At 28.7% G+C, this 19627-nt stretch overlaps 1 protein-coding gene across 1 annotated transcript in view; it reads right to left on the bottom strand.

Annotated features, from left to right (window-relative positions):
• The window catches only part of LOC100208954 (holocytochrome c-type synthase), a 32654-nt gene extending 16750 nt beyond the window's left edge, over window positions 1–15904 (bottom strand). The window contains exons 1-2 of the mRNA XM_065801789.1: window positions 11560–15904; window positions 3942–4095 (exon numbers count right to left, since the gene is read on the bottom strand). Of these exons, the coding sequence (XP_065657861.1) occupies window positions 3942–4095; window positions 11560–11721 (316 nt within the window). The 5' untranslated portion in view covers window positions 11722–15904. The remainder of the gene's footprint in view (window positions 1–3941; window positions 4096–11559) is intronic.
• Between the last annotated feature and the right edge of the window lie 3723 nt (window positions 15905–19627).

The following is a 19627-nucleotide window of genomic DNA, read 5'->3' as shown; positions in this document are numbered from 1 at the left end:
GGTAGTCAGGTTTCCCAAACTCTGTGGTAGCTCTCAGAGAGGCTGATTCCATCAACAGCTGAAAAATATCAAAGCATTAACAGTGCCATGTTGCGCATGGATAGTGTCCCTGTTTGTACTTTTGAAGTAGTAATGAGGCATTTGCTTGGGCTATTAAACGGTGTTCTGAGTACTATCTATGCTTTGAGTCAAGTTCTTCAATCTAATTTAAAAATGAATATGAACGGTGATGTACTCCATGTGTCACCTACTCGTCATCTTCTAGGATTAACTCTTACTTCCAATCTTTCTTGGAAACCATATATATCAAATCAGTTGCAAAATTAGCATCTGCTAAGGTTGCATCTCTTTATCGAGCTTGTCACTTTCTTACTTCGGATTCTATTCCCTATCTCTATAAACCTCAAATCTGGCCTTGTATGGAATACTGTTGCCATATCTGGGGCGGATCTTCTAATGATGCCCTTTCTCTTTTAGACAAGGTGCAAAATCGAATTGTAAACATAGTTGGACCTGCTATTGCAGCCAACCTCCAACCATTATCACATCGTCGTAATGTTGCTTCTCTTTCTCTTTTCTACAAATACTACAATGGGCACTGCTCTAATGAGCTAGCATCTCTTGTGCCATCTACTAAAACTCATTCTCATGTTTCTCGTCATTCAATTAAGTGTCATTCTTTTTCTGTGACTGTTCCTAAGTGCTCTAAAAACACTTATTGGTCTAGTTTTTTTCCTCGAACATCAGTTCTTTGGAATTCGCTTACTTCATCTTGCTTTCCTGATTCATATAATTTGCAATCTTTTAAGTCGTCCGTCAATCGTTATCTTGCTCTACAATCTTCATCTTTTCTTTTTCAGTAACTTCCAATTTTAATTAGTGGCTGCTTGCAGCTTTGTTGGAAGCGAAGATGTTAAATATATATATATATATATATATATATATATATATATATATATATATATATATATATATATATATATATATATAATTTTTTATCTTTTCTTACTTTTAATAACTATGCAATAATTTTGGATCAGATTCAGCTTTTTGTACTATTTTCGATTCATAGTTCCGAACAGCTTGTTCAATTTGCTTAGAGACTGCTCTTTTTGCTCGATTATACTCCTCTTTTGTTTCACTATTTGACCAATTTAAGTTTTTGTTTTTCAACCAAAGTTTGTTTTTTGATTTTATTTGTGACTTTAACTCATCATTCATCCATAATTTATGAGACTTGTTGCTTTTCATTAAAGGAATAAATTTATTGTAGGCTGAATCATAAAGACTTATAAAAATGTCGTAAGATTCATTATTTTTATTCAGTCTTTATTATTAAACACATTGGACCAGTCCCTATTATTTATTAATGTTGATAATGATTCATAATCACCACATTTATAGTTAAATTTAACCATATTTGACATGTTATTTTGAATCTCATTTACAATAAAAACCAACTAATTATATGATGTCCCTGTTCTGTGTTGCCAAGAGGTGCATTATGCTCAATACAGTTGATACAATTAGCATCATCAGTTATTAATAAGTCTAATGTGTTACTAGTAGTACCATTAGCTTTTTGAAACATATGTTCTTCAATACATTGAGAAAAATAACAATTTTCTTAACAACTGATAAAATTAGAAGCATGAGGACTATGAGACAAAACACCTTCATTCGACCATAAAGTTGTGTTATATTTAAAGTCTCCAGCAATTAATATGTTAGTAAAAACCTTATTATCAACATAACGTTTAGCATTATATAGTGTGCTGATTATTTTATCATTCAATGTGTCGTTGGTATTTGGAGGCCTATAAATACAACCAACCAATAATTTTAGGTTACCACTGTTAATACATGTCCATATTTGTTCATTATTTTCAATATTTAGATCGTTGAAAGTACTAAGAACTAAATTAAGTACATAAGAACTAAATTTATCAATAATGTATATACATGCACTGCCTCCACGCTCTCCATTTTTACGGTCACATCTATTTAAGACATAATTCAATAATATCAATAATATCGATAGAAGTATTAGATGTTTCATTATACCATGTTTCACATACACAAAAAACATCAGGTGTGTAAGTACTTATAAATGCTCTTAATTCATCTATTTTGTTGTTTAGAGTCGTAGCATTAGTATAATAAAATTTAAACAGATCATTAGATTTATTTGACATTACTGTATTTTTTCTGACTCCATTGGAGCATGGTTTACTTGGAATTAATTGCAGTGGTATTAGTGTAGTAGGTATTTTATTATTTCTAGTGTTACTTAATACAGAACTAAATAATTCAATAATATTATTTAAATATTCATTATAAAACAAAAAAAAAGAATTCTTTTAAGTTTTTGAAAAATATATTATATTTAATGGATAGGTATTTTGACAATATTGTTGCTCCGAATCCCATATCTATAGTCACTAACTTCACCACTTGACAAATTCAAACGCTTGTTTACCAATTGCTTATAAAATTCTCGTTGAGTTGGCGGTACTACCAGGAATGTGGTGGGGATCGAACTCAGAACCTCTCGCTTATGAAGCGAGCACTCTACCACTACACCACTACCGCATCATGGTTTATCTTTGATTTTAAATAAACTACTAAGTGTAACTTGATCAGCAGAATTATCTTTATCATTTTCTAGATCTGTTTTTTTTTAATGATTTATTTTCATTTACTACTGTAACTAATTTATCATCTAACACTTTTATACGTTCACCATAAATTTTTTCTAGAGTTTCAAATTGTTTAACAAACTGATTAAATTCCGACTTTTGTAGATTAACCATCTTATTAACACTTTAAAAGTTTTTATTTGTTATTGTTTGCTTTTTCATTTAAAAAACGTCGCCATCTTTAAAAGCAGCATGCGACATGAAAACAATAAAAAATGAAACTGAAAAATTTTTTCAGTGATAGTCATTTCTTATCATAAGTTCTTCAGACATGAGAACCAATAGAATAAATGATTAACACCTTTAAAAGCAAACAAAATATGTGATAATTATATGCATTGCAAAAAATTTTGTTAAAAATGTTATTTCATTGTTTTGTTTTTTTTGTTTGGTTGTTAATCTTATGTTTAAAAATATCTTATTGATAAATACTGATAAATTTATCTGTAAATTTTTATTAAAAATAATTCATTAAATAAAATAACATAACCATTACATTGAAAAAAAAGAAAAAAAGAACAAACTAAAATTAATAAATTTTAATATAATTTAATATTTAAAATTAATAAAAATTACTAAAGCAAACAAAAGATTATTAGCCAAATTTACACCAGAAGCCTGGGTCTGAAAGTATCAATTTTTAGGAAAAAAAAACATAGTAGCTTTGTTTAAAAATTTTTACAGTAAACAAATGTGGACCTTTGGCCTTTTGTCCATAAAAAAAGTTTAAATCAGTAGCTTTAGCTATATTCTAGATTTTGAAATGATGAGACGGATGTGTAGTTCTGCTTTGTGTTTTAAATAACAAGAGCTCTAAAGAAATTGGATTTTACATTTGAGTTTTTAGAACTGTATGAAATTCGATAAAACAGAAATTGCAGTGTTGTTACCATTACGCACATATAATAAAATAGCTAGTATATGAAAGTACAAGAGCCTATAAGCCAACAACATTAAATATATACTTTTTTCATTATTTTTTTTTTTTTCAGAAAAAAAGTAACACACTTAAAATACAATTAAAGTCAGCAGAATATATTGGTAATGTCTCACTATAAAATCTGCAGATTTATATTATAGTTAACCTTATATACATAGTGCAGACCTAAATTAACTTAATGGTTACACTTCTTAGTTCACTCACAGGTCACAAACACATTTGCAAGGTTCACTCATTAATCATTCACAGATCTCATTGATCTTTCACTAATAATAGTAACAATAGTATTCTAAATGACATACCTTTTCTAAGCATAGCATTCCAGAACATTTGTTGAGATGGATAAACCCATTTTTCAGGATTTTCAACACCACCTTTTGGTATTGAAGATACTTCTCTATGTGTGCTTAACTGGAATGGTTGACCAGGAGACGGCTGTTGATTAGCTGGAGGCATCTGTATTAAAGTAATTAAATTTAAAAATTAATTTAACTTTTATTATTACACATATATAGATAACAGGGCATGGTCCCTACTTTTTTGAAACCAGAATACAGTGATTGATTTTTCACTACCTTCCAGACTAGCTTGAGCTCTGAAAATTTTGGCATTTCTGTAGTGCCAATGAATGGTAATGTTAAAATGATTTTCAGGGCCCCAAGACATTAAGGACTGGGCAAGTAGTTTTTTGTAGTGGAATTTTGTAATGGATATTTCACTACCTTCCAGACAAACTCTAAAACTTTCAGCATTTATGTAGTTCCGATGAACATATGTTAAAAGTATTTCAAGAGCAGATGACCAGAGGGTCCATGGCCCGATGCACAAGGGCCATGCCCCACTTCTTTTTTATAAAATATATATTTTAAGATAACTTGGAAAATATTGTCTTCAAAAATTTTTTTGATTTTTACTAGTTCTGTTTTATTTAAGTATTTACAAAAAAGAAAAAAAAAAAGAAAAAAATATAAAGTGTCAAGATTGCATTAAGATTTCCTTGGATGTGTCAACGGTCAAAGTATGCTTATGTCCAGTTGTTGTTACAGGTGCATCAATGTTACAAATTATATTGTTAATTGGAACCCAACACTCATCTGCTCTAGATGGTCAGAAATGTTTGTTAAAAGGACTGTGCATAAATGTTACCATAACATCTTGCTCAATATTGTCAATTTCATTTATCATACCAGTCCAATGAAACATATCATATTTACACAGAAAAAAATTATCAAATTTCAATATATTGATGTTAATTTGCCAATTAGGTTAAATACTTTGGATACCAGAAAAATAAAACATGCCTGTTAAAATCTTTACTTGTTCATTTAAAGCAAATATTATCTATAGATTCTGGGTTAAATTGATGATAGCTCCAGGTATTAAAATCTTCACTTGTTCATTTAAAGCAAAGAGTAACTATAGATTCTGGGTTAAATTGATGATAGCTCCAGGTATTGTTCTACTTAGCTGAAAACATTTTTTTAAAGTGGTGCCCAATTTCTGTCAGTCTTTTTCAATCTTCAAAAAAAAAATCCCTATATTTTTGCACTGCAGTCAAATATTGTATTACAATTAAATATATGGTCATTTATGGGGCTCGCACTTGCATTTAAATGTTATACAGTGCCACCATGTGGTTACTTACCATGAACTATAGCAAAAAATGTCCACTTTGCATCAATTTCAAAATCATCTTTAAGCATCATTTTAGAAGGATAACTGTTTCTAATCCATATACTTGCAAATCAAAAATCTTATAAACATATGTACTTTGAAACATTTTAAGAAAGATCATTGAATAGAGAATAATCAAAAACCGAATGGAACAAATATAAACCAAAAAAAATTTTTTGAAGACAATATTTTTAAAGTTATCTTTACTTAATGTAAAAATACTTAAAAAAAAATTTTTTTTTTGACAAAAGTGCCCCAGCCTTAAGGCCATGATGTGGGCCATGACTCCCCAAGTGCCCCAGCCATAGAGGACCCTCTGGTCATATGCCCTGGAAACAATTCTAACACACCTTCATTAGGACTACACAAATGCTGAAAGTTTTAGAGTCTGGAAAGTAGTGGAAAATCTATCACAAGATTTAGCTACAAAAAAGTGGGGCCATAACCCAGCCATCTGGTGTCTTGGGTCCAGAAAACAACTTTAACATGCACATTCATTGGCGCTACAGAACTGCAAAAAGTTTAAGAGCTCTATCTAGTCTGGAAGGTAGTGAAAAATCAATTCCAATACTCTGTTTAAAAAAGTGGGAACCGTGCCTCATTATCCATATATAGAAATCCATATAGTTGCAGATCAAAATCTTTATACTTTTTGAAAGGTCAATCAATATAGAACGATGTGTAATGTTTTTTTTTTTTTTTATATAATCAAGGCCACATGGGTTTCTTGAGCAAAAAAAGCCTGAATCCAAATATTTATATAAGAAGCACATTTGTCAGGAGAAAGACAACAGATTATGACCAAGGGCCACCACAAAAATCACAGAAAGAGTCCCAGTCAGCTTTAAGATAGTTGTGAGAGTTGTGGTGATAATGGGATTCTAATGATGAAGAAGAATGAGATCATAGCTCTAGAGAGATCAAACCGTGATCAGAACCACCTAAGGGAGAAACTGAGCACTGACTAGGATCAGAAACAAGACATAAGTCAAGTAGAAAAGGTAAATGATTTGGATTGTCTGAAAAGCGAGTTGACTATTTGTGTTAGAGAATGAAAAAGGTAAAAGTTGTGGGCCTTACAATTCGGAGTCTTTACGAATTAAATGAAGATACCCATCAACATAAAGATCACAGAACTCAAATTAGTCTTACATAGAGCAAGTAGGTGTGGAGAACTTTGAAATACAACTCAACAGAAGAAAAGTTACTTTAAAGACCATGAATATTAGTGAATGATAGATTTAAACGACTTAGTGATGACAATTGCTTTTTGTGTTTTATAGTTTTTGGTACTTAACTCATTTTTAAATTTGTTAAAAAACTTGAATCAAAGCACAAATAGTACTCAGTACACTATTTAATAGTCCAAGCAATTGCCTCAAAAGTAACCAGTAGTAGGATTCGAACCACAGCATTTTGCTTCAGAAACTCTGTGAGCTAACCATTCTGCCACGCAGACGTGATATGTATGTGAAAATTACAATTTCTTATTAAAAAATAGTAATTTGCACATACATAAGTTGTATCAAAATATATATATATATATATATTTTAATACAACTAAGGTTGGTAAAAAATAGCTGACCTAAAACTGTTTTTGGTTCGCATAAGGTTGGCATAAAATTTAGAAATAGGTTTTGACAAATCAATCTATGTATAATTATTTGGCATAAAATTGACAGAAAAACAAAGGCCAAGTTTATTGACTTCTCTTACAAAAGTGGATAATTGCTTAAAAATTTATAAAATATACAGCGTTTTACCACTTTATAAGAAAATTAAATAAAAAGTTGGTTATGTCAATTTGATTTTAATTTATTTAGAATTAATAAATTGTTTATTTTGCTGCTTCTATTTTAATTGATGTGTTTAGAATTTAACTAAAAAGTTTGTATTTAAGAATTTAAATAAAACCCATGATTTGCCTTTTTTTTTTTTAATTATCCTATTAAAAATTTGAATAAAGCATTAGTTTTTTTGTTTGTTTGGTTTTTGTATTATTTTATTTATATTTTAATTAAAACCTTTGTTTTTTCATTTTTATTTTTACTATTGTATTTAGAACTTAATTTTTTATTTTTTTTTATTTTAGTTATTGTGTTTGCGGTAGTGGTGTAGCTGAAGAGTAGTGATCAACCAAAATTCTGTTTCGGTATCAGCTTCGGCTGAAATTTCAATTTAAACCGATACCGAAATTTCGGTTTTAGTACTTTTTATAAATTCTGTAAAAAGCGGAATTTCGGTTAGAACACATACTAAAAATTGAACAATTTGTAAGATTTTAAATTTTATTCTTTTATTATTTTAATCTTTTTAGTTATTATTGAGATTTTTTAAAAAATAATTTGATGGTTTTCACGAAAATTTTAAGAATTTTCACGAAAATTTTAAGAATTTTCACAAAAATTTTAAGAATTTTCACAAAATTTTTAAGAATTTCCACAAAATATCTTAAAAAGATCTTGTTTTGCAGAGAAAATACTATTAACTTATATCAACAACTTATGTATTAAGTCTTAATTTGTGTAACCCGTGTAATCAATTCTAAAATATACGTATAAAACGACAACAAATGTATAAATGCATTTTTAAATAAAATTTTCTAATAAAATTAATTTTGACAAGCCAAAATGTAAGTATCAGTTTCTGTAAAATATTTACAGAAATGTTGGTTTTGGCATCGAACTAGAGTACCCAAAATTTCGGTTTATTTCGGTTTTGTGTTTTTTTCTGTTTTGGTCGATCACTTTTGTAGAGTGCTTGCTTCCTAAGCGAGAAGTTCTGATTTCAATTCCTACCACGTCCCTAGCGGTACCATGCTCATGCTTTTTCCGTGCAGCAGCCTTTTTCTTTAAGGTTGGTGTTTCGAAGTGTTTAGAAAAGGCTGTAACCACAAAAATCTTCTACTGTAGTTGAAGTCTTGTAGTGTATTGTAGTGGCCTTGAAGACTTGGGAAGTTGAATAATATTTAAAAAAAAAACGTTTGCTTTTTCTTTTTTAATCTAACTTATCTATTTAAAATTTAAATAAAATGTACAATTTGCCGTGTTTTTTAAAAAATTTTAATTTTTCAGTGTTTATTTTGACCATTTTATTTAGAGTTTGAATAAAACATTTGATTTGCCATTTTAATTACTTTATTTAAAATCTGAAGAAAGTACTTATTTTGCCATTTTAATTCAATTAAAATAACAAACAAAATTAAGTTTTAAAACTCTGATTTTGGCAAAAAAAAATTGCCTACATCAGACACTGTCAGGTCAGCAATTTAAGGTGTAGTCAATGTAGCAACACTCCAGCTGCTCCAAAGGAATGTTGCTACATCAACTAAAAGTTTAGCATGGGGCAGCAATTTTTTCTTTCATTATTCTTCATTTTTTTCTTCTTTTTCTGCAAAATTTAAAGGTATGTTTATAGTGTTCTATTTCAAACTCAGTGGGATTTAACTTTTTTGTTCATAACATTTGTATCCCTCCAAACTTAAAAAAGTTAGACTTTGTAGTGCAGCTTTGTCTGGAATAGAACAGTAGAATACTTTCTGATCTCTGATTTTAATAAACAATAAGTTCATTTCTAAAAATCATTAAGTTCAGATTAAATCCTGAGCATATTATTTTTGTAAAAATCTTTGGAAAATCAATTTCTAATGTTTTAAATGGTTTACTAATAATAAAACAATAATTTTTACTTTATTAAAATAACTTTTAAACCAAGTCTTATAATTAAGAGTGATTTTCTCTTTTTATTTTTATTTACATTTTAACTAATTTAAGAAAAACTTAAGAAATAGTAAGAATAGACAACTTTAAAACCTTAAAAATTTTTTTTTTCTTTAAAATACATTTTTTTTTTTAAAAACACTCTCTCTCTCTCTCTCTCTCTCTCTCTCTCTCTCTCTCTCTCTCTCTCTCTCTCTCTCTCTCTACATACACACACATATATATATATATATATATATATATATATATATATATATATATATATATATATATATATATATAGGCATCGGCAGGATTGGCGGGTGATCACCTGAAGCCACCTCCACACTCATGTAAGTCAGTTTACACGGGTGAAATACAACTTTAAAAGTATCAACTCATTCATTCAAGTTTTAATTACTAATTAAATTAGCAATCTAATAATATCTTATAAATTTTTAATCTCTATTAAAATTGAGTTTAACAAATTTGGTCAAGTACAATGTTGTTTTTAACAACTTTTCTAGAAAACTTTAAGATGCTTTAACAAATAAAAATAAGAAAACGAACTGACGATTCTTTTTCTGATATTTATAGAGTAAAGCTTGAAAAACCCAAACTTAAAAACTAAAATGTAATTTTAGTTTTTATTTATCCCTGAGCCTTTTTATATAAAATTTAATATAAAAAAAACTTGCAAAAAGAGTTCCAAAAGATTTAAGTGCGGAGAAAAAAACAAAACAAATAAAAGTTTTTAGAATATGCAGGGTCAGATACAGTAAAAGGATGTGACTTTGCTGAATGATGAATCAAACAAGAGTTATAGTTGATGGAATTAAAACTGATAGCTCCTCTGAGCAGCAAAAGAGATACAACTCTACAACAACAGCAAAGGGGCTCAAGCACGGCAGATAAAGCAGATCCAGCTATGTTTACAATACATTTATGGGCCATTTTTAACAGTATTCCTATAGGACAAGGACAAATAGGAGATTTGTTAGAGAATGGAATCAGAAATAAGATAATGGCAAACACCTTTATAACTTTGTCATGGCACAAAGTTATAAAGATATAAAGAGTCATGAGCCACTTTAGATTTAGAATTGTCAAGTCGTCAGCCACTTTAGATTTAGAATTGTCAAGTCATCAGCCACTTTAGATTTAGAATTGTCAAGTCGTCAACCACTTTAGATTTAGAATTCCCAAGTCGTCAGCCACTTTAGATTTAGAATTGTCAGGAAGAATCTGTTAAAAGAAATGAAAAAAAAAGAAAAAAAGAAGCTGTTGGAATTGCGCTAATACTTATGCTTACAAAACTTATTCTTATAACACTAACACAAAACATACTTATAACTAATAAATTACAATTAAACCTTATTTTAATTAACACCATCTTATCATAATTTTCAGATTTAGTTTTAGTTTTATTTTTGAAAATAACAGTCCTTAGTACCAGACATTTTTGCATTGATTTTAATGAAGACAATTTTTGAAGACAAATTTGAAATTGAAAATTGAAATTTTGAAAACAAATGTGAAATCTATTGAAATTTATTAGTTCTATCAAAGAAAATTTTTGATAAAATAAATTCTGCAGAGAGACCAAAGAAACCAATCTCAATCACAAAGAAATCATAAAAATAATTACCTTAAGGTAGTAGTAAGAAATATGATGAAAAATCTTATGTAGAAAAAGTTTAAATAAGATCATAGTATAATCTAAACCACCTAATAGAGCAGCATTGAGCCTAATAGACCTAATGACCTAATAAACAAGCAGAAACTGAGCACAGGCTAGGGTCAGACACAAATCAAGGAGTGAAAGTAATTAAGGTTATCTGACAAATGAATCACAAAGCCATCTGAATAGGAGATTGAAAAAGACAAAAACTTCGTACTTTAGAGCCAACAGGGTCAGTGGTTCAAGAGGTAAGCCTTATGATTCAGAATGACGAGCATCAAAGCCAACACACACATACATATTTGATTCAATATATATAAGAAATAAAATAGGACCAAGGATAGAACCTTGGGTCCTATTTTATTTCTAACCCAGAAGTAACTGGAAATGATGAAGAGTGTATGTCTTCGAGGATGACTTGAATAAAGTGGTTACAAAGAAGGAGTTTTCTACTTCTGCTTCAAAAGTTTAATCAAAACTCTCCTGAAGAAAATGGTTTTTAATTCCTTTAAATACATTCATAAAATGCACTCAAAAAAATGGTTTTGGTAATGTTGAACTAACATGCAACAGAAAAATTGCAAAAAAAAAGTAAAACTAGTTGAATCTTTTTTAATTATCTATTTTATAACTACATTGTTCCATAAGAAATACTTAATTATTATTTAATTGTGTAAATAATTATAATAAACAGATTTTCAAATATTTAAAGCAACAACACTTAGCCTAAAAAGAGATTATTTAAATAATAATATAGAACAAAGAGTCAATAAATAATAATAAAAACAATTTTATTTTAAATTTTTAAATAACTTTAACAATAACAAAATTTTATTTTAAAAAATATAAGTAAGAAATAGCTGTTACCATATTCAAAGGATTAATTTTGTCTGCTTCACTATTAGAATTATTCATAGGACATCCAGAAGACTGAATATTCATCTCATGCATTGGACATCCTGATGGAGGTGATAATGCAGTAGAGCCAACAGCTGAAGTAATTTCTGGGGTTGCGGAAGTATTACCCATACTGCTTTTAAAATAAGAACTATTTTATTTAATTAATTTCTAAGGAACAAAAAATATAAATTCTTTTACAAAGTAATTTAAAAAAACTTAATTTTAAAATTACTTTGTAAAAGAATTTTACAAAGTAATTTTTTATAATCATTGTAATACTCCTTATTCAAACTATGATTCCAAAATATGTAGTTGTGTGAACAAGGACACTGTGTAGAGAAATAGACTAAGCATGGTACTTAGAGATGTGGTCACTTGATAAGTGTGCACTTATCACCGTAACACTAATACATTATTTTCTAACAAAGAAGTAGAATACTTGACCTTAGGTACAACTGAAATCAAATTATTGACTAATACTTAATTTAACTCTGAAATCTTTTACATAGAATTCTGTAATAAGAACCATAAAAACCCAAAATCCAAACTTTTAATCTTTTAATTAAGATTAAAATAACAACAAAAATTTCAAAGACAAAAATAATTTGGCGAAGTGAAGAATGAAAAAATAACAAGACATAGCTAAAATACAAGACACAAAAAAGTGAAATAAACAGGAAAAAAGTAACATTGACCAGTTTTTGATAGGTCTGGTGATCATATAGTATAATGAAAACAGAAAATAAAGACAATTATAACGATTATAAATACAATGCATAGAAAAAAAACATTAGGCATTAGAAGTGATAACTTGTACCAACTTTTCTTTAATACTCAAAATACAAATATAACAGATTGTGTTCTGTACAGTGCATATACAATCACACCTCGTATTCTTTAAATCAAAATATTTTTTAACATTGGGTCTATGCATACAATATGACCAACCATGATAAAAATACACTAAACAGTTTGATTATGGATGATGAAGTTGTTATATAATATCTACAATAATACAATATCTAATAGACATAACTCTATGAAACCCTTGTGATAAGAGTACAGTCATTTTTTGTTAAACAAGGAAGCAAAGTAAAAATAGTTTGTAAACATTTTTTTTAGTAATCAAATGTTTTAACAGAGTTAGAGTCAGTACCCAAAAATAGTTAGCCCCAAGTAATGGTGGCTAACTATGGGCCCCAGTGATCCAGCCTGTTAACAGGCTTTACTTTTAACTAACATAAGTAATTATTTTATTTGTAATTCTTCATCTTTACATTTAATTTACATTTACATTTTTTTTTCAACCTACATCAGCACAAAAAAATTTTGAATAAATCCTTTTGTAAAAGCATGTGTAGATTTAACTTTTTCTCCAACAAAGTAATCCATGGAAATTCCATGGATTCCATTGGAATAGTTTGACAAAGTGATATTATAAAGAAAGAATTATTCTTCAAAAACTAATATTAGCCTTCATATTACAATATCTTATGTTATTGTAATTCGCATCTGATTCTCAGTAGTTACAGCTTTCACTTATTATTGTTATTATTTAATTTATTTTTTTGAATAACTTGTTGATGATTCTAAAAATTTATTCCAATAACAATACTATTTTTCTGTTTATGACACTTTATTGAATTGCCAGTTAGTTATTAACAGAGAGTATTGTCAATTATTTGATAAAGCTATTGATAGTGTTGATTATTTGATAAGTGGTTCAAGAAATATTGGATAAAATTTGGTGTCAGGTTTAATGCCAAAAGCACAAAGTTTCAAACTTTGCCACAAAGCCACTTTTCAAACTTTGCCACTTTTCAAACAAAGCCACGTTTCAAACTTTGCCACAAACTTTGTCACAAAGCCATTATTATATAAAAACTTGATTCTCCAAGGATTTAATTATGAGACACATTGGTTGTTGGTTCCGGGTTTGCAATCTTTAAAACAAATAGATTTATTTTAATATGATTCAAGATAATATTATTAACTTAAATTTTATGCAATTTTATTGTTTAAAATTTTATTAACTTAAATTTTATTCAACTTTATTGCAAATCATATTTAAGTTGAATAAGATTTTCCATTAGCAATAAAGTTGCATAAAATTCAAGTCAATAATATGAACTTATATAAAATTATAATATATATTTGTTTTAAAAATTCTAAACCCGGAACCTAATTGATAAAAAAAAATTGTAATTGATGATAATCATTATTATTCATACGATGATGATCATTATAATTATCCGATGATATTATCATCACGAAAAATAATAACGACTATCATCGGCAACAGACTCCTTTATGTATTTTTGGTGCTTCTGTTTTTCTTTATAAAATTTGAATACTTATGATGCATTCTGTATTGGCATGTTTAAACTTGAATTCAAAGTCAAAGTCATTTTTTCAGTCAATTTCTTCAAAATTATTTATTTGAAAAATTATTGGGGGGAAATGCCCCTGCTTCCACCCTAGTTGCTGTGGGTCTGATGCCGATAACTTTTACAGCTAGAATTTTTAATCTCGTTTTAATTAGACCTAATGACTTAATAAAAAAAAATCTTAAAAACTTTAAATTTAATATCAATAAGACTTAACATTACGATTCTTTTTTCAGTTATTTAAAAACTTAAAAAGCAATCTAAAACGTTGATAAGTAAATATAAAAAAATGCACGAAATTATATTTTAAGATCGGGCAGGTTGCACTCAAAACGGAGCCTTCTTACCTTTTCTTTCTTTTTTTCAACATTTAAACCCTATTAGGTAAACTTGGGTGACATCTTGTACTTATTTTGTGTCGTGGGACTTGTAATGTGCCGTGCTCCATTATTGTACAGTAAGTGTAAAATTTAAATGTTAAAACATCCAAGTTGTTTTATTTCATGTGGAAACCTGTTGCTTGTCATCAGTAGATCTCCGTATAAAGTTAAGAACCTCTTATTCTTTTTCTATCATGCAGACCCCTTATGAGTTACAAAAGTTGCAGTGCAAATCGATAATCAAATTAAATGCAGAGCATCTTGTACTGCTATTTCTGATGTTTGATATTGATTATTTTGCAAGAATTATTGATCTTTATATAATTCAATCGAATTTAAGCCGTGAGAATCGTTCGGTGCAGTTTTGTTTCTTGCAAAACTACACCGAACCGATTCTTTTGAAATTAGAGAGTTATCTCTTTCAGAAATAAGCAGTTCAACCTCGATAAAGTAGACAATACTAACACTTATAAACCAGGTCTTCCAATGAACATCATTTTTAAAATTCGACCCATTTTTTAGGATCTTAGGAAAGATTCAGAGTTACAAAAGTGAATATGTAATTCTTAATGGAATAAACTAAAGCAGGCAATCAGTTAGCAAAAAATACAGCGCAAAATAATGCAAGCACTGAAATAAAATCTAACGATAATTTAAATATATAATAAAGTAAGAATAACTTTTTGTGCAAACATGACTCATAACCTTAACAAGAACTCAAGCTTTTAAACATAGGCCGTAAAAAAACTGGCCTCCAAGATTTTTACGGAAAATGTAGATTATTATTTACATTTGTTTAGTAAGTGATCTATGTGAGTTATATATTCAAAACTGCTAAGTCAAAATGTAGACTTTACATTATACCTTTTATTATTTGCTATTTACTATTAGCGAAAATTAAAAATCGATCGCAACCTGTCATTGCGTAAAATAGATGTAAAAATTGCTGTTTTGGGCCGAGACATTTTACAAGATTGTACTGTGAAATGAAGCGTTGGTTCTGGCCAGCACCTAACCATATCAATAAATCTTCTGTAAAATTGTAGCTTATGAAAAAGTCTTAAATCTAAAACTAGAAAAATATATTCAGTGCATTCAACAACTGCTATAGAAATCAACAACTGCTATACAACAGCTCCATCAACAATCAAACATTAAACGAAGACACGTACCAGAAAAAATCTACGCGGACGTTTTAAAGGATATTTTCTTAACTATTGTATTTCGATACTGAATGTTATATATATTTTGAAAGTACATATATTAATATTCTTAAATTTCACTTAAGAAAGTTTGCGATGTTTCGTACGTGAGAACGAACGCACTTTGCGTTTTACACTCGACATCAGCTTTTGCATAGTCTTCGGCTGAACTTTATTGGTAGCACTAATCCATTTATTTTTGAACTAATGTTTTTGGCTTCTTTTACATTGAACCTTAGTTTTCTTTTGACAAGAGCCTAGTATCTTTCAATAGGACGTAGTTCAGGACAATTTGGTGGATTGCAGTGTCGGGCTAAAATAACGGTTTACCCGCGTGTGTTCTTAAAAACGGCAAAAGACGTTTCACGAGACATTCTTTTATGTTTATTTTTACGTTAATTGCTCCCGTAGTCACAAAACAAGAGCTTCTTTCATCACATTCACAAAATGCTTGCCTAACTAAGACTTTTTTTTTTTAATTTTTGCATTCCAATGCATTTATAATTGGAATTCCGTTTCCTGCAATTAATTGTTGAATAATATTGGTGTCATGGAAGAGATCGGAAATATGCAGCAAAATAAGTTTTATTGTCAACCATCAAACAAGATTTTTTGGCACTTTACATTTTATAGAGCAGCTTTGAACAACAAATTGCGTTGTTTTCTTGCTTTTCTTCACAATGAGGAACTTTTTTCTTTTTAAAAGATTTATAGCCACTCTTCACTCTTTGTATAGTGGAAGCACTTGTCTTAAAAATATTTGCTAAAGTTCGAATAGAAATCTCCGGTTTTCTGTCTAAGGCATCTTTGACTTTTTTACCAAGATCTCGTCTAACAGAACTTTTTTTCTTCTACTTCCTGATTTTCTTTTGATTGTACCAGTGTCCTTAAATCGTTTAACAACGCTTTGCACTGTTCTCAAAGCAATCTGCAACTCTTTAGAAATTGTTTGGTTTGATACACCAGAATTTTTAACAAAAAATGCAAAACTTTTTCTTGCTTCTTATCTTGATTTAATGACATTTCAATTAAAACTAATTGTTTTGATAACAGAGTTGTTTTAATTTTGAATAACACTAATACAATGACATTTTAAAACAATTAGCTATTCAAAATGATGCACAGTTTCCGTAAACACCACATCAGAACACACGCAGATTTTTTCTCGTACATCTCTTATTGATTTATTTTTAAGTGGACTGTGCAAATCATTGAAATAAGTTCAAAGTTCTGATTCAACTGTGCAGCAGTTGATCTTTTGAAATAAACGGTTGAAAGTTGTGGTTTTTATAAGCATAAAACTCGCTAAGGTTGCCATGTCAGATGTAACAGGCTATGAACAGTTGCATAAAGAATTGGTAACTTTTTTTGAGTACAGATATTTGCGGTTTATCTTTAACTTCCTCTTTGTATTAGTTTAACTGAAAAGTGTTTAATTGGATTGAATATAAACTCTTTACACCCCTTAATTCTGGTTAGGATAAAACAATGGGCAATCCATTTATTTTTCTGCAAAGTAATTCAAAACTCTATCATTTATTGGTGTTAATAATTCTATAACCCTGTTATAAGATATTGATATCCCAAGTTTATGAAGTTTATTAACAAGTATTTTTTTGTGAGTTTTTGTATGGATCATTATGCCTACATAAATCGCTATCGGACTTTTTCGAGATTTTTGTCTTTTTTGAATATTGATTTCTTTGTTAATTTTGACGAACAAGCTTCATACTGTTGTGAATTATCAGTTTACTAATTGTTAGATGCTTTTTCTAAATTTCGACTACATTCATTACTTGTAATCCTTTATAAAATGGTGTCGACAAATGAAAGAATAGGAACAAATTCCCTCGGGCAATCTTGTAAAAAATATTAGTTAAAGTTATAACTTTGATTAGCGAGAATACCCTGCCACAAGATTTTAGCTGCTTCAAATAATATAAAAGATTCGTCTTCATAATTCTTTCATTTTAATTTAAAACTCCAACATTTTCGTAAAATATAAAAAAGGAAATTTCTTATTACTATACTTCCTTAGATTTTCTACATGTGCCAACAATCTTTGATTTAATTTTTGATCTTTTCAGAAATGGTTCCATAAAGTTCACAGATCCTTTTATAGTTCAGTAACGTTAACTAATTTAAAAGACATTTAAAACTATTTTAAAAACTTTTAAATTAGTTTAAAAAAAAAAAGAAAAGTTGCGGTTATCATTACCCTTTGTTTCTTGTATCATTTACTTTCTTGTATCATATGAACCTGGGCATCAATTTGTTTGTCAGAACTATCTTTATTTACCTACCTATGACAATATATTGGACTCTTTTCTATTTAGATCTTCTATTGAGACTTAGCATACAAGTAAGGTTATGTGTTGCATCTGGGGCTATCAGGTTACCAGCTATAAGCTTACCTAACAAAGTACTATCTTTAAGGATAGTGGCGCACTTTCTTAGACATTTTTCTTGACCTCAAATGTGGAAACCTGATAAATTGCATCGTCAGAACTTTTACAAAAAAAATATTTCGAAATGTTCTTAAAGCAGCCCGATTAATTGGTATAATGTTTTTAAGTCTCGTAACTTTTTATCAGTTTTTTTATTCCTTGTAGTGTTTTTTGCTTTATTTTTATTGAGCTTTCGATTGGTATATAAATTATAAGATTTAAAAAAAATAAAGTTTTGTTACTATGGTCAGGCGTTAGTTTCCATGGATATCATTTATGGTCATTTAAAAAAAGGGTCTGAGTCTTAAAATAAATGTTTCAACCCTATCAATATGTCCGTCAAGTTTCATGCATGTACCCTAAATAGCACAAAATTTGCACAAATTTACTGTACTTTTATGAATAGTGTAAAAATAAAAAACAGGTTATTGAGTTATAATTTTGTAGTTTAATAAATATAGTTTTTTAAAAAAACATTGTTTTTAAGTGACAATTATTTTATCATATTGTTTGTTACTTGCAATGCACTTTAAACTGCGATTTTATTGTTACAAAAAAAAAAAAAAAAAAGTTTGTACTCTGAGACCCTTTTTTTTTTTAATTTACAGATCTATTTCCAGTAATTCAGTAGGTTACATTGGATTTATACGGCAATAATAAAAATTCGCTTTTACAATTTAAAAAAACCGAAAAGCGGATTTTTGAAATTTTCTGGTTTTAGTTAAGCGTCAGGATTAGGGTTAGGGCTATTTGGTATAATGCACAAAAATATATAATCTAAACATAATCTAAACCTACCATTAATGAAAAATCTGTTTACAAAAAAAAAACTTACCTTATGAACTTCGATGTTGCAAAAAATTGTTGTTACCTCAAAATGGCTCTAAATACAAGAGTACTTACTCTTTGTTTTGTATACAGCCATCTTGCTTTGAAACTCTCTAGATTATGATACCATGTCGTATGTCAAGTATAAGTCTAGTGCTTCAAAAATCTTTTTAAAAATGGCAAGGGGAGGTGGAGGGGGTCCTTTACAAAAAAAAGTGCCCCATAGCTCCACCAGTGTCGTCGGCCCTGTTTTTTGTATGTCTTTATAAAAAAAGAAAGTCTGTAAGATAATAAGCTTAATTTAAAACTTTTCATTTTGAAAATTTTGAAACTTTCAGTTTAAGCTACAATAAAAAACTTATTTTACTAAGAGTTTGAGAAATATTTTCTAATTTTTTACCTACATATCGCATTAACGTAGAACGGAGTTAGAAATCATTATTTACAACGGAGAACAACAGTTTAAATGATTTAATTTGCACACGCAAACTAATTGAAAACCTTTTGATTGCGCTTGGGTGTGATGGAATTCCATTCGATTACGCATGAAATACGTAAGAAACTAACTCATTTGTTTGGTTTCTTAAATAAAAAAATGGAAATATATCTAAACGATTAAAAGTTTTTTTCAAGTTAATTTATCTTAAAACAAGCAAGTTCTGTAATAATAAATAAAAATTTTAAAATACAAAAATAAATATAATAGATTTTAAAATACAAAAATAAATATAATCATGTCATAACGATTATACTCGCTGCTATAGCAGCAATAAGCAACAAGATTTTTGCGC

Source organism: Hydra vulgaris, chromosome 07 (assembly GCF_038396675.1).
Source record: "Hydra vulgaris chromosome 07, alternate assembly HydraT2T_AEP".
NCBI classification, from domain to species: Eukaryota; Metazoa; Cnidaria; class Hydrozoa; order Anthoathecata; family Hydridae; genus Hydra; species Hydra vulgaris.
Note: the sequence above shows the minus strand (reverse complement) of the source record. Positions and strands in the feature narration are given on the sequence as shown.